Raw genomic sequence first — 15,169 nt, 5'->3', positions numbered from 1 at the left:
ACCCCATCCATAAACAAATTAAACAACCATGGAGATATCACACACCCCTGCCGCAAACCTACATTCACCGAGAACCAATCACTTTCCTCTCTTTCTACACGCACACATGCCTTACATCCTCGATAAAAACTTTTCACTGCTTCTAACAACTTGCCTCCCACCCCATATATTCTTAATACCTTCCACAGAGCATCTCTATCAACTCTATCATATGTCTTCTCCAGATCCATAGATGCTATATACAAATCCATTTGCATTTCTAAACATTTCTCAAATACATTCTTCAAAGCAAACACATGATCCACACATCCTCTAACACTTCTGAAACCACACTGCTCTTCCCCAATCTGATGCTCTGTACATGCCTTCACCCTCTCAATCAATACCATCCCTTATAATTTACCAGGAATACTCAACAAACTTATACCTCCGTAATTTGAGCCCTCAATCTTATCCCCTTTGCGTTTGTACGATGGCACTATGCAATCATTTCGCCAATCCTCAGGCACCTCACCATGAATCATACATACATTAAATAACCTTACCAACCAGTTAACAATACTGTCACCCCCTTTTTTAATAATTTCCACTCCAATACCACATCTATATATATATATATATATATATATATATATATATATATATATATATATATATATATATATATATATATATATATATATAAATATATATATATATATATATATATATATATATATATATATATATATATATATATATATATATATATATATATATATATATATATATATATTTCAGATGGAAGAAAGGACATTCCTCAGGATGGAGTATAGCAGATGATGGACGTCTGGCTTCCAAAAAAACGAGTGATTTGGAAGTCCTCCACTCAGATGGACCCCTGTTGAAATCAGGTTCTTCTGTATTGTTTAAGGTTGTGAGTGGAGGTGTAGGTTGTAGTGATGAGGGACTTGGTCTGTGCTGCCAACCTGTGACTGGGCCAGAACAGCTCCTTTTGCCTGACACACTCTTCCTTAGTGCACAAGGTTGTGTGTTTCTGGATGGTATCAGTCGTGTAACTCGATTGCCAGCTATTCAAGACAAGTCACAGGTCAGCTTTGCTGTAGAAAAAGTTTCATCAACAAAACTCAGAGTTTATATTGAAAGTCAAGAAAAACAGGTAACCTATGAGTGGGGTGTTCCAAATGCACATGATGGTTTGCATTTTGTTGCCACATTTGGTGAACCACGATGGAAAATAAGTGTCCATTAGTAGACAGCATTCTTTTAAAAGTGCCACATCTTAACCATATTCATTAACGTTTATATGATTCTCAAATGCTATAATGTTTATGATATATATATATACATGATATATATATATACGTACATGATGTTTCTGGATTCCGCCTGCACGAGATTACACCATGAGTGAGACGTCATCTTTGGCAAGTCTTTATCATCGGGAGTTCAGTTTCGTCAAAAAACTTGTTGCTCTTAATTAGTTCATCATTTCCCTACTACTGGAAGTTATGCAGCCTTGGAGCTGCTAGAGCTCCTGAGAAAAGGGTCTTTGGGCAATTTTATAGATATATAGTTAAAAAATATGAAAGTTATATACAGAATCTCATGTGCCTGCAGTGACCTATACATAGTTATTATTGGATTATTATAGTTTGATCTGAAGATGAAAAATACTTTTTTATAAATCCAGGGTGGGGGAGGGGGTAAAGGTTCTGGGAGCATTGAAGAATGTGTGGAAGGTGAGAACTTATCTCGGAGAGCAGAATTGGGTATGTTTGAAGGAATAGTGGTTCCAACAATGTGATATGGTTGCAAGGCATGGGCTATAGATAGGGTTGTGCGGAGGAGGATGGATGTGTTGGAAATAAAATGTTTGAGGACGATATGTGTGAGGTGGTTTGATTAAATAATGAAAGGGTAAGAGAGATGTGTGGTAATAAAACAAGCGTGGTTGAGAACAGAAGAGGGTGTGTTGAAATGGTTTGGTCACATAGAGAAAATGAGTAAGGAAAGATTTACAATGAAGATATATGTGTCAGAGGTGGAGGGAACGAGGAGAAGTGGGAGACCAAATCGGAGGTGGAAGGTTGGAGTGAAAAAGATTTTGAGCAATGGGGGCCTGAACATACAGGAGGGTGAAAGGCAAGGAATAGAATGAATTAGAACTATATGGTATTCCGGGGTCGACCTGCTGTCAATGGATTTAACCAGGGCATGGGAAGCATCTGGGATAAACCATGGAAAGTTTTGTGGGGCCTAGAAGTGGAAAGGGAGCTGTGGTTTTGGTGCATTACACATTTCAGCCAGAGACTGTATGTGAATTAATGTGGCCTTTCTTGTCTTCTCCTACCGCTACCTCGTGTACACGCAGGGGAAGGGGGGTGCCATTTCATGTGTGGCGGGGTGGTGGAGGGAATTGATGAAGGCAGCAAGTATGAATATGTACATGTGTATATGTGTATATGTCTGTGCATGCATATGTATGTATAGGGGAGAAAGAATACTTCCCACGTATTCCCTGCGTGTCGTAGAAGGCGACTAAAAGGGGAGGGAGCGGGGGGCTGGAAATCCTCCCCTCCCACTTTTTTTTTTTTTTTTTTTCCAAAAGAGGGAACAGAGAAGGGGCCCAGGTGAGGATATTCCCTCAAGGGCCCAGTCCTCTGTTCTCAACGCTACCTCGCTAATGCGGGAAATGGCGAATAGTATGAAAGAAAGAAAAGATATATATATATATATATATATATATATATATATATATATATATATATATATATATATATATTTCCCTGGGAATAGGGTAGAAAGAATACTTCCCACGTATTCCCTGCGTGTAGTAGAAGGCGACTAAAAGAGGAGGGAGCGGGGGGCTGGAAATCCTCCCTTCTTGTTTTTTTTTAATTTTCCAAAAGAAGGAACAGAGAAGGGGGCAAGGTGAGGATGTTCCCTCAAAGGCCCAGTCCTCTGTTCTTAACGCTACATTGCTGATGCGGGAAATGGCGAATAGTTTGAAAAAAAAAAAAAAAATATATATATATATATATATATATATATATATATATATATATATATATATATATATATATATATATATATATATATATACATTAAATAACCTTACCAACCAGTCAACAATACAGTCACCCCCTTTTTTAATAAATTCCACTGCAATACCATCCAAACCTGCTGCCTTGCCGGCTTTCATCTTCCGCAAAGCTTTCACTACCTCTTCTCTGTTTACCAAATCATTTTCCCTAACCCTCTCACTTTGCACACCACCTCGACCAAAACATCCTATATCTGCCACTCTATCATCAAACACATTCAAGAAACCTTCAAAATACTCACTCCATCTCCTTCTCACATCACCACTACTTGTTATCACCTCCACATTTGCGCCCTTCACTGAAGTTCCCATTTGCTCCCTTGTCTTACGCACTTTATTTACCTCCTTCCAGAACATCTTTTTATTATCCCTAAATTTTAATGATACTCTCTCACCCCAACTCTCATTTGCCCTTTTTTTCACCTCTTGCACCTTTCTCTTGACCTCCTGTCTCTTTCTTTTATACATCTCCCACTCAATTGCATTTTTTCCCTGCAAAAATCGTCCAAATGCCTCTCTCTTCTCTTTCACTAATACTCTTACTTCTTCATCCCACCACTCACTACCCTTTCTAATCAACCCACCTCCCACTCTTCTCATGCCACAAGCATCTTTTGCGCAATCCATCACTGATTCCCTAAATACATCCCATTCCTCCCACACTCCCCTTACTTCCATTGTTCTCACCTTTTTCCATTCTGTACTCAGTCTCTCCTGGTACTTCCTCACACAGGTCTCCTTCTCAAGCTCACTTACTCTCACCACCCTCTTCACCCCAACATTCACTCTTCTTTTCTGAAAACCCATACAAATCTTCACCTTAGCCTCCACAAGATAATGATCAGACATCCCTCCAGTTGCACCTCTGAGCACATTAACATCCAAAAGTCTCTCTTTCGCACGCCTATCAATTAACACGTAATACAATAACGCTCTCTGGCCATCTCTCCTACTTACATAAGTATACTTATGTATATCTCGCTTTTTAAACCAGGTATTCCCAATCATCAGTCCTTTTTCAGCACATAAATCTACAAGCTCTTCACCATTTCCATTTACAACACTGAACACCCCATGTATACCAATTATTCCCTCAACTGCCACATTACTCACCTTTGCATTCAAATAACCCATCACTATAATCCGGTCTCGTGCATCAAAACCACTAACACACTCATTCAGCTGCTCCCAAAACACTTGCCTCTCTTGATCTTTCTTCTCATGCCCAGGTGCATATGCACCAATAATCACCCACCTCTCTCCATCAACTTTCAGTTTTACCCTTATTAATCGAGAATTTACTTTCTTACACTCTATCATATACTCCCACAACTCCTGTTTCAGGAGTAATGCTACTCCTTCCCTTGCTCTTGTCCTCTCACTAACCCCTGACTTTACTCCCCAGACATTCCCAAACCACTCTTCCCCTTTACCCTTGAGCTTCGTTTCACTCAGAGCCAAAACATCCAGGTTCCTTTCCTCAAACATACTACCTATCTCTCCTTTTTTCACATCTTGGTTACATCCACACACATTTAGGCACCCCACTCTGAGCCTTCGAGGAGGATGAGCACTCCCCGCGTGACTCCTTCTTCTGTTTCCCATTTTAGAAAGTTAATACAAGGAGGGTAAGTTTATTTAATGTATGTATGACTCATGGTGAGGTGCCTGAGGATTGGCGGAATGCGTGCATAGTGCCATTGTACAAAGGCAAAGGGGATAAGAGTGAGTGCTCAAATTACAGAGGTATAAGTTTGTTGAGTATTCCTGGTAAATTATATGGGAGGGTATTGATTGAGAGGGTGAAGGCATGTACAGAGCATCAGATTGGGGAAGAGCAGTGTGGTTTCAGAAGTGGTAGAGGATGTGTGGATCAGGTGTTTGCTTTGAAGAATGTATGTGAGAAATACTTAGAAAAGCAAATGGATTTGTATGTAGCATTTATGGATCTGGAGAAGGCATATGATAGAGTTGATAGAGATGCTCTGTGGAAGGTATTAAGAATATATGGTGTGGGAGGAAAGTTGTTAGAAGCAGTGAAAAGTTTTTATCGAGGATGTAAGGCATGTGTACGTGTAGGAAGAGAGGAAAGTGATTGGTTCTCAGTGAATGTAGGTTTGCGGCAGGGGTGTGTGATGTCTCCATGGTTGTTTAATTTGTTTATGGATGGGGTTGTTAGGGAGGTAAATGCAAGAGTTTTGGAAAGAGGGGCAAGTATGAAGTCTGTTGGGGATGAGAGAGCTTGGAAAGTGAGTCAGTTGTTGTTCGCTGATGATACAGCGCTGGTGGCTGATTCATGTTAGAAACTGCAGAAGCTGGTGACTGAGTTTGGTAAAGTGTGTGGAAGAAGAAAGTTAAGAGTAAATGTGAATAAGAGCAAGGTTATTAGGTACAGTAGGGTTGAGGGTCAAGTCAATTGGGAGGTGAGTTTGAATGGAGAAAAACTGGAGGAAGTGAAGTGTTTTTGATATCTGGGAGTGGATCTGGCAGCGGATGGAACCATGGAAGCGGAAGTGGATCATAGGGTGGGGGACGGGACGAAAATTCTGGGGGCCTTGAAGAATGTGTGGAAGTCGAGAACATTATCTCGGAAAGCAAAAATGGGTATGTTTGAAGGAATAGTGGTTCCAACAATGTTGTATGGTTGCGAGGCGTGGGCTATGGATAGAGTTGTGCGCAGGAGGATGGATGTGCTGGAAATGAGATGTTTGAGGACAATGTGTGGTGTGAGGTGGTTTGATCGAGTGAGTAACGTAAGGGTAAGAGAGATGTGTGGAAATAAAAAGAGCGTGGTTGAGAGAGCAGAAGAGGGTGTTTTGAAGTGGTTTGGGCACATGGAGAGGATGAGTGAGGAAAGATTGACCAAGAGGATATATGTGTCGGAGGTGGAGGGAACAAGGAGAAGAGGGAGACCAAATTGGAGGTGGAAAGATGGAGTGAAAAAGATTTTGTGTGATCGGGGCCTGAACATGCAGGAGGGTGAAAGGGGGGCAAGGAATAGAGTGAATTGGAGCGATGTGGTATTCCGGGTTGACGTGCTGTCAGTGGATTGAATCAAGGCATGTGAAGCGTCTGGGGTAAGCCATGGAAAGCTGTGTAGGTATGTATACTTGCGTGTGTGGACGTATGTATATACATGTGTATGGGGGGGGTTGGGCCATTTCTTTCGTGTGTTTCCTTGCGCTACCTCGCAAACGCGGTAGACAGCGACAAAGTATAAAAAAAAAAAAAAAAATATATATATAAATTCAAACCGGATATTTCCGAACAGACCGTATAGACCCCGTTGCTCACCATTGTGAGACGAAGGGTATTCGAGTACTTAGTATTTCGAATAGTTGTTTCCTATTATACAGTCCCATAGCCTAGCGGTTAGCATGCCTGCCTCTTGCACAGGGGTCCCGGGTTCGATCCTGGCTGTTGGAGGTTTGTATGTTATATATATATATATATATATATATATATATATATATATGGTATTGCAATGGAATTTATTAAAAAAGGGGGTGACTGTATTGTTGACTGGATGGTAAGGTTATTCAATGTATGTATGACTCATGGTGAGGTGCCTGAGGATTGGCGGAATGCGTGCATAGTGCCATTGTACAAAGGCAAAGGGGATAAGAGTGAGTGCTCAAATTACAGAGGTATAAGTTTGTTGAGTATTCCTGGCAAATTATATGGGAGGGTACTGATTGAGAGGGTGAAGGCATGTACAGAGCATCAGATTGGGGAAGAGCAGTGTGGTTTCAGAAGTGGTAGAGGATGTGTGGATCAGGTGTTTGCTTTGAAGAATGTATGTGAGAAATACTTAGAAAAGCAAATGGATTTGTATGTAGCATTTATGGATCTGCAGAAGGCATATGATAGAGTTGATAGAGATACTCTGTGGAAGGTATTAAGAATATATGGTGTGGGAGGAAAGTTGTTAGAAGCAGTAAAAAGTTTTTATCGAGGATGTAAGGAATGTGTACGTGTAGGAAGAGAGGAAAGTGATTGGTTCTCAGTGAATGTAGGTTTGCGGCAGGGGTGTGTGATGTCTCCATGGTTGTTTAATTTGTTTATGGATGGGGTTGTTAGGGAGGTGAATGCAAGAGTTTTGGAAAGAGGGGCAAGTATGAAGTCTGTTGGGGATGAGAGAGCTTGGGAAGTGAGTCAGTTGTTGTTCGCTGATGATACAGCGCTGGTGGCTGATTCTTGTGAGAAACTGCAGAAGCTGGTGACTGAGTTTGGTAAAGTGTGTGAAAGAAGAAAGTTAAGAGTAAATGTTAATAAGAGCAAGGTTATTAGGTACAGTAGGGTTGAGGGTCAAGTCAATTGGGAGGTGAGTTTGAATGGAGAAAAACTGGAGGAAGTGAAGTGTTTTAGATATCTGGGAGTGGATCTGGCAGCGGATGGAACCATGGAAGCGGAAGTGGATCATAGGGTGGGGGACGGGACGAAAATTCTGGGGGCCTTGAAGAATGTGTGGAAGTCGAGAACATTATCTCGGAAAGCAAAAATGGGTATGTTTGAAGGAATAGTGGTTCCAACAATGTTGTATGGTTGCGAGGCGTGGGCTATGGATAGAGTTGTGCGCAGGAGGATGGATGTGCTGGAAATGAGATGTTTGAGGACAATGTGTGGTGTGAGGTGGTTTGATCGAGTGAGTAACGTAAGGGTAAGAGAGATGTGTGGAAATAAAAAGAGCGTGGTTGAGAGAGCAGAAGAGGGTGTTTTGAAGTGGTTTGGGCACATGGAGAGGATGAGTGAGGAAAGATTGACCAAGAGGATATATGTGTCGGAGGTGGAGGGAACGAGGAGAAGAGGGAGACCAAATTGGAGGTGGAAAGATGGAGTGAAAAAGATTTTGTGTGATCGGGGCCTGAACATGCAGGAGGGTGAAAGGAGGGCAAGGAATAGAGTGAATTGGAGCGATGTGGTATACCGGGGTTGACGGGCTGTCAGTGGATTGAATCAAGGCATGTGAAGCGTCTGGGGTAAACCATGGAAAGCTGAGTAGGTATGTATATTTTCGTGTGTGGACGTATGTATATACATGTGTATGGGGGTGGGTTGGGCCATTTCTTTCGTCTGTTTCCTTGCGCTACCTCGCAAACGCGGGAGACAGCGACAAAGCAAAAAAAAAAAAAAAAAATATATATATATATATATATATATATATATATATATATATATATATATATATATATATATATATATATATATATATATATATGTCACGAGACATAACCAGCAGAAACAACGTTCTAGACATCATCCATCACTACATTACAAATACTGTTTCGGCACATCCCAAGACCCTTCATATCCATGACACAACCAGGTTAACGACGACATCGAGCACTTCTCAATAGTCCTGCAGTTTCTGCGTGTAGACGCCCTCACGAAATTAAAAAAAAAAATTGACATGGTTTTATGGGTTTGTACTCCGAGTTACTGATCTAATGTTCTTGTAGTAGATGAGAGGAACGTTATCCGCACAGTTCCCTGAATATCATTCTACATTATCATCCAACACAAGAAAAAGAAAACCAGTTATTACATTATGAAAAACAATCTTACTCAGACTCACTGCTGTCCACCAATGTAGTTTACAAGTACTGCTTCCGAGTTGAAGGCTGTAAACTTTAAAACAAAGTAAACACAACAGTATGACTACTACATAACTAATCTGATGCTTAACATTCCATCTTGAAAATAGGGGCCCCTCCATACTGCATACACAAGAACATAAATGAAATCTCAATCGTTAGAATCTTACTTACAAGACTACAGACAACAGAGACCATGTACAAAAGAGAATATAACCATTTTATGTATCATGAAAGTACAAGACTACCTAGGGCCTCAACCACACCCCCGATGACTCCACCCTTCACCTCAACGTTGCTCTCTTGAATATCGAGACCTTGGGCCAACTCCCCCAATCCCACTCCCGTTGACCCTCAACGACCACGCTACCACGGATGAACTTCTAGGAACGTGTTCCCCATATCAAGATATTACCTACCTTGCCGCGCCCATTCTTGAAATTGCTGGTTTGTTCTCTGCATATTGTCTTGTATTAATTTACATACAGTTTGACTGAAGATGGGGAGTTGTCGTGTGCAAAAAATGTCTGATATATATATATATATATATATATATATATATATATATATATATATATATATATATATATATATATATATATATATATGGGAGCGGGGGATGGAAATCCTCCTCTCTCATTTTTAATTTTACGAAAGAAGGAACAGAGAAGGGGGCCAAGTGAGAATTTCCTTCAAAGGTCCAGTCCTCTGTTCTTAAAGCTACTTCGCTGATGTGGGAAATGCAAATAGTATGAAAGAAAAGAAGAAATATATATATATATATATATATATATATATATATATATATATATATATATATATATATATATATATATATATATATATATATATATATATATTATCCCTATGGATAGGGGGGAAAGAATACTTCCCACTTATTCCCTATAAATCCCCCCCCTCTAGTTTTTTTCTTTAATTTTCCGAAAGAAGGAACAGAGAAGGGAGTCGGGTGAGGATATTCACTCAAAGCCCGAGTCCTCTGTTCTTAACGCTACCTTGGTAATGCGGGAAATGGCAAATAGTATGAGAGAATATATATATATATATATATATATATATATATATATATATATATATATATATATATATATATATATTTTTTTTTTTTTTTTTTTTTTTTTGCTTTGTCGCTGTCTCCCGCGTTTGCGAGGTAGCGCAAGATAACAGACGAAAGAAATGGCCCAACCCACCCCCATACACATGTATATACATACGTCCACACACACAAAATATACATACCTACACAGCTTTCCATGGTTTACCCCAGACGCTTCACATGCCCCGATTCAATCCACTGACAGCACGTTAACCCCGGTATACCACATCGCTCCAATTCACTCTATTCCTTGCCCTCCTTTCACCCTCCTGCATGTTCAGGCCCCGATCACACAAAATCTTTTTCACTCCATCTTTCCACCTCCAATTTGGTCTCCCTCTTCTCCTCGTTCCCTCCACCTCCGACACATATATCCTCTTGGTCAATCTTTCCTCACTCATTCTCTCCATGTGCCCAAACCATTTCAAAACACCCTCTTCTGCTCTCTCAACCACGCTCTTTTTATTTCCACACATCTCTCTTACCCTTACGCTACTTACTCGATCAAACCACCTCACACCACACATTGTCCTCAAACATCTCATTTCCAGCACATCCATCCTCCTGCGCACAACTCTATCCATAGCCCACGCCTCGCAACCATACAACATTGTTGGAACCACTATTCCTTCAAACATACCCATTTTTGCTTTCCGAGATAATGTTCTCGACTTCGATACATTCTTCAAGGCTCCCAGAATTTTCGCCCCCTCCCCCACCCTATGATCCACTTCCGCTTCCATGGTTCCATCCGCTGCCAGATCCACTCCCAGATATCTAAAACACTTCACTTCCTCCAGTGTTTCTCCATTCAAACTCACCTCCCAATTGACTTGACCCTCAACCCTACTGTACCTAATAACCTTGCTCTTATTCACATTTACTCTTAACTTTCTTCTTTCACACACTTTACCAAACTCAGTCACCAGCTTCTGCAGTTTCTCACATGAATCAGCCACCAGCGCTGTATCATCAGCGAACAACAACTGACTCACTTCCCAAGCTCTCTCATCCCCAACAGATTTATTACTTGCCCCTCTTTCCAAAACTCTTGCATTCACCTCCCTAACAACCCCATCCATAAACAAATTAAACAACCATGGACACATCACACACCCCTGCCGCAAACCTACATTCACTGAGAACCAATCATTTTCCTCTCTTCCTACACGTACACATGCCTTACATCCTCGATAAAATCTTTTCACTGCTTCTAACAACTTGCCTCCCACACCATATATTCTTAATACCTTCCACAGAGCATCTCTATCAACTCTATCATATACCTTCTCCAGATCCATAAATGCTACATACAAATCCATTTGCTTTTCTAAGTATTTCTCACATACATTCTTCAAAGCAAACACCTGATCCACACATCCTCTACCACTTCTGAAACCACACTGCTCTTCCCCAATCTGATGCTCTGTACATGCCCTCACCCTCTCAATCAATACCCTCCCAAATGATTTACCAGGAATACTCAACACCTGGGCATGAGAAGAAAGATCATGAGAGGCAAGTGTTTTGGGAGCAGCTGAATGAGTGTGTTAGTGGTTTTGATGCACGAGACCGGGTTATAGTGATGGGTGATTTGAATGCAAAGGTGAGTAATGTGGCAGTTGAGGGAATAATTGGTATACATGGGGTGTTCAGTGTTGTAAATGAAAATGGTGAAGAGCTTGTAGATTTATGTGCTGAAAAAGGACTGATGATTGGGAATACCTGGTTTAAAAAGCGAGATATACATAAGTATACTTATGTAAGTAGGAGAGATGGCCAGAGAGCGTTATTGGATTACGTGTTAATTGACAGGCGCGCGAAAGAGAGACTTTTGGATGTTAATGTGCTGAGAGGTGCAACTGGAGGGATGTCTGATCATTATCTTGTGGAGGCTAAGGTGAAGATTTGTATGGGTTTTCAGAAAAGAAGAGTGAATGTTGGGGCGAAGAGGGCGGTGAGAGTAAGTGAGCTTGAGAAGGAGACCTGTGTGGGGAAGCACCAGGAGAGACTGAGTACAGAATGGAAAAAGGTGAGAACAATGGAAGTAAGGGGAGTGGGGGAGGAATGGGATGTATTTAGGGAATCAGTGATGGATTGCGCAAAAGATGCTTGTGGCATGAGAAGAGTGGGAGGTGGGTTGATTAGAAAGGGTAGTGAGTGGTGGGATGAAGAAGTAAGAGTATTAGTGAAAGAGAAGACAGAGGCATTTGGACGATTTTTGCAGGGTTAGAAATGCAGTTGAGTGGGAGACGTATAAAAGAAAGAGACAGGAGTTCAAGATAAAGGTGCAAGAGGTGAAAAAAAGGGCAAATGAGAGTTGGGGTGAGAGAGTATCATTAAATTTTAGGGAGAATAAAAAGATGTTCTGGAAGGAGGTAAATAAAGTGCGTAAGACAAGGGAGCAAATGGGAACTTCAGTGAAGGGCGCAAATGGGGAGGTGATAACAAGTAGTGGTGATGTGAGAAGGAGATGGAGCGAGTATTTTGAAGGTTTGTTGAATGTGTTTGATGATAGAGTGGCAGATATAGGGTGTTTTGGTCGAGGTGGTGTGCAAAGTGAGAGGGTTAGGGAAAATGATTTGGTAAACAGAGAAGAGGTAGTAAAAGCTTTGCGGAAGATGAAAGCCGGCAAGGCAGCAGGTTTGGATGGTATTGCAGTGGAATTTATTAAAGAGGGGGGTGACTGTATTGTTGACTGGTTGGTAAGGTTATTTTATGTATGTATGACTCACGGTGAGGTGCCTGAGGATTGGCGGAATGCGTGCATAGTGCCATTGTACAAAGGCAAAGGGGATAAGAGTGAGTGCTCAAATTACAGAGGTATATATATATATATATATATATATATATATATATATATATATATATATATATATATATATATATATATATATATATATATATATATTTATATATATATATACATATATATCCCTGGGGATAGGGGAGAAGGAATACTTCCCATGCATTCCTCACATGTCGTAGAAGGCGACTAAAGGGGACGGGAGCGGGGGGCTAGAAACCCTCCCCTACTTCTATTTTAACTCTCTAAAAGAGGAAACAGAAGAAAGAGTCACGCGGGGAGTGCTCATCCTCATCTAAGGCTCATAATGGGGTGTCTAAATGTGTGTGGATGTAACCAAGATGAGAAAAAGGAGAGAACGTTAGTATGTTTGAGGAAATGAACCTAGATGTTTTGGCTCTGAGTGAAATGAAGCTCAAGGGTAAAGGGGAAGAGTGATTTAGGAATGTCTTGGGAGTAAAGTCAGGGGTTAGTGACAGAACAAGAGCAAGGGAAAGAGAAGCACTACTCCTGAAACAGGAGTGGTGGGAGTCTGTGATAGAGTGTAAGAAAGTAAACTCTAGATTGATATGGGTAAAACTGAAAGTTGATGGAGAGAGTTGGGTGATTATTGGTGCATATGCACCTGAGCATGAGAAGAAGGATCATGAGAGGCAAGTGTTTTGGGAGCAGCTGAATGAGTGTGCTAGTGGTTTTGATGCACATGATCGGGTTATAGTGATGGGTGATTTGAATGCAAAGGTGAATGATATGGCAGTTGAGGGAAAAACTGGTATACCTGGGGTGTTCAATGTTGTAAATGGAAATGGTGATGAGCTTGTAGATTTATGTCCTGAAAAAGGACTGGTGATTGGGAATACATGTTTTACAAAGAGAGATATACATAATTTTACGTATGTAAGTAGGAGAGATGGCCAGGGAGCGTTATTGGATTACGTGTTAATTGATAGGAGCGCGAAAGAGAGACTTCTGGATGTTGATGTGCTGAGAAATGCAACTGGAGGGATGTCTGATCATTATCATGTGGAGGCGAAGGTGAAGATTTGTAGAGGCTTTCAGAAAAGAAGAGAGAATGTTGGGGTAAAGATAGTGGTGAGAGTAAATGAGCTTTGGAAGGAGACTTGTGTGAGGAAGTACCAGGAGAGACTGAGTGCAGAATGGAAAAAGGTGAGAACTAAGGAGGTAAGGGGAGTGGGGGAGGAATGAGATGTATTTAGGGAAGCAGTGATGGCTTGCGCAAAGGATGCTTGTGGCATGAGAAGCGTGGGATTTGGGCAGATTAGAAAAGGATGAAGAAGTAAGATTATTAGTGAAAGAGAAGAGAGAGGCGTTTCGACAATTTTTGCATGGAAATAATGCAAATGAGTGGGAGACGTATAAAAGAAAAGGGAAGGAGGGCAAGAGAAAAGTGCAAGAGGTGAAAAAGAGGGGAAATGAGAGTTGGGGTGAGAGAGTATCATTAAATTTTAGGGAGGATAAAAAGATGTTTTGGGAGGAAGTAAATATAGTGCGTAAGACAAGGGAACAAATGGGAACTTCAGTGAAGGGGCTAATAGGGAAGTAATAACAAGTAGTGGTGATGTGAGGAGATGGAGTGAGTATTTTGAAGGTTTGTTGAATGTGTTTGATGATAGAGTGGCAGATATAGGGTGCTTTGGTCTAGGTAGTGTGCAAAGTGAAAGGGTTAGGAAGGATGATTTGGTAAACAGAGAAGAGGTAGTAAAGCTTTGCGGAAGATGAAAGCTGGCAAGGCAGCGGGTTTGGATGAAATTGCAGTGGAATTTATCAAGAAAGGGGGTGACTGTATTGTTGAGTGGTTGGTAAGGTTATTCAATATATATATGATTCATGGTGAGGTGCCTGAGGATTGGCGGAATGCTTGCATAGTGCCATTGTACAAAGGCAAAAGGGACAAAGGTGAGTGCTCAAATTACAGAGGTATAAGTTTGTTGAGTATTCCTGGTAAATTTTATGGGAGGGTATTGATTGAGAGGGTGAAGGCGTGTAGAGAGCATCAGATTGGGGAAGAGCAATATGGTTTCAGAAGTGGTAGAGGATGTGTGGATCAGGTGTTTGCTTTGAAGAATGTATGTGATAAATACTTAGAAAAGCAAATGGAGTTGTATGTAGCATTTATGGATCTGGAGAAGGCATATGATAGAGTTGATAGAGATGCTCGGTGGAACTTATTAAGAATATATGGTGTGAAAGGCAAGTTGTTAGAAGCAGTGAAAAGTGTTTATTCGAGAATGTAAGGCATGTGTACGTGTAGGAAGAGTGGAAGGTGAATTGTTCTCAGTGAATGTAGGTTTGCGGCAGGGGTGTGTGATGTCTCCATGGCTGTTTGATTTGTTTTTGGATTCGGTTGTTAGGAAGGTGAATGCAAGAGTTTTGGAAAGAGGGGCAAGTATTCAGTCTGTTGTGGGTGAGAGAGCTTGGGAAGTGAATCAGTTGCTGTTCGTTGATGATACAGCGCTGGTGGCTGATTCATAAGAGAAACTGCAGAAGCTGGTGACTGAGTTTGGTAAAGTGTGTGAAAGAAGAAA

General features: G+C 41.0%; 1 protein-coding gene across 1 annotated transcript; it reads left to right on the top strand.

The window, feature by feature from the left end:
* Positions 1-772: 772 nt before the first annotated feature.
* Positions 773-2,419, top strand: LOC139764668 (cytokine receptor-like factor 3; the record flags this gene model as incomplete). The annotated part of the gene is made up of 1 exon (XM_071691543.1): positions 773-2,419. A coding segment is annotated over one exon (480 nt), but the record flags the coding sequence as incomplete, so codon positions are not given.
* Between the last annotated feature and the right edge of the window lie 12,750 nt (positions 2,420-15,169).

The sequence above is a fragment of the Panulirus ornatus genome, chromosome 4, assembly GCF_036320965.1.
Source record: "Panulirus ornatus isolate Po-2019 chromosome 4, ASM3632096v1, whole genome shotgun sequence".
NCBI lineage: Eukaryota > Metazoa > Arthropoda > Malacostraca > Decapoda > Palinuridae > Panulirus > Panulirus ornatus.
The sequence above is the reverse complement of the archived record's forward strand: the minus strand, read 5'-3'. Positions and strand labels throughout refer to the sequence as shown.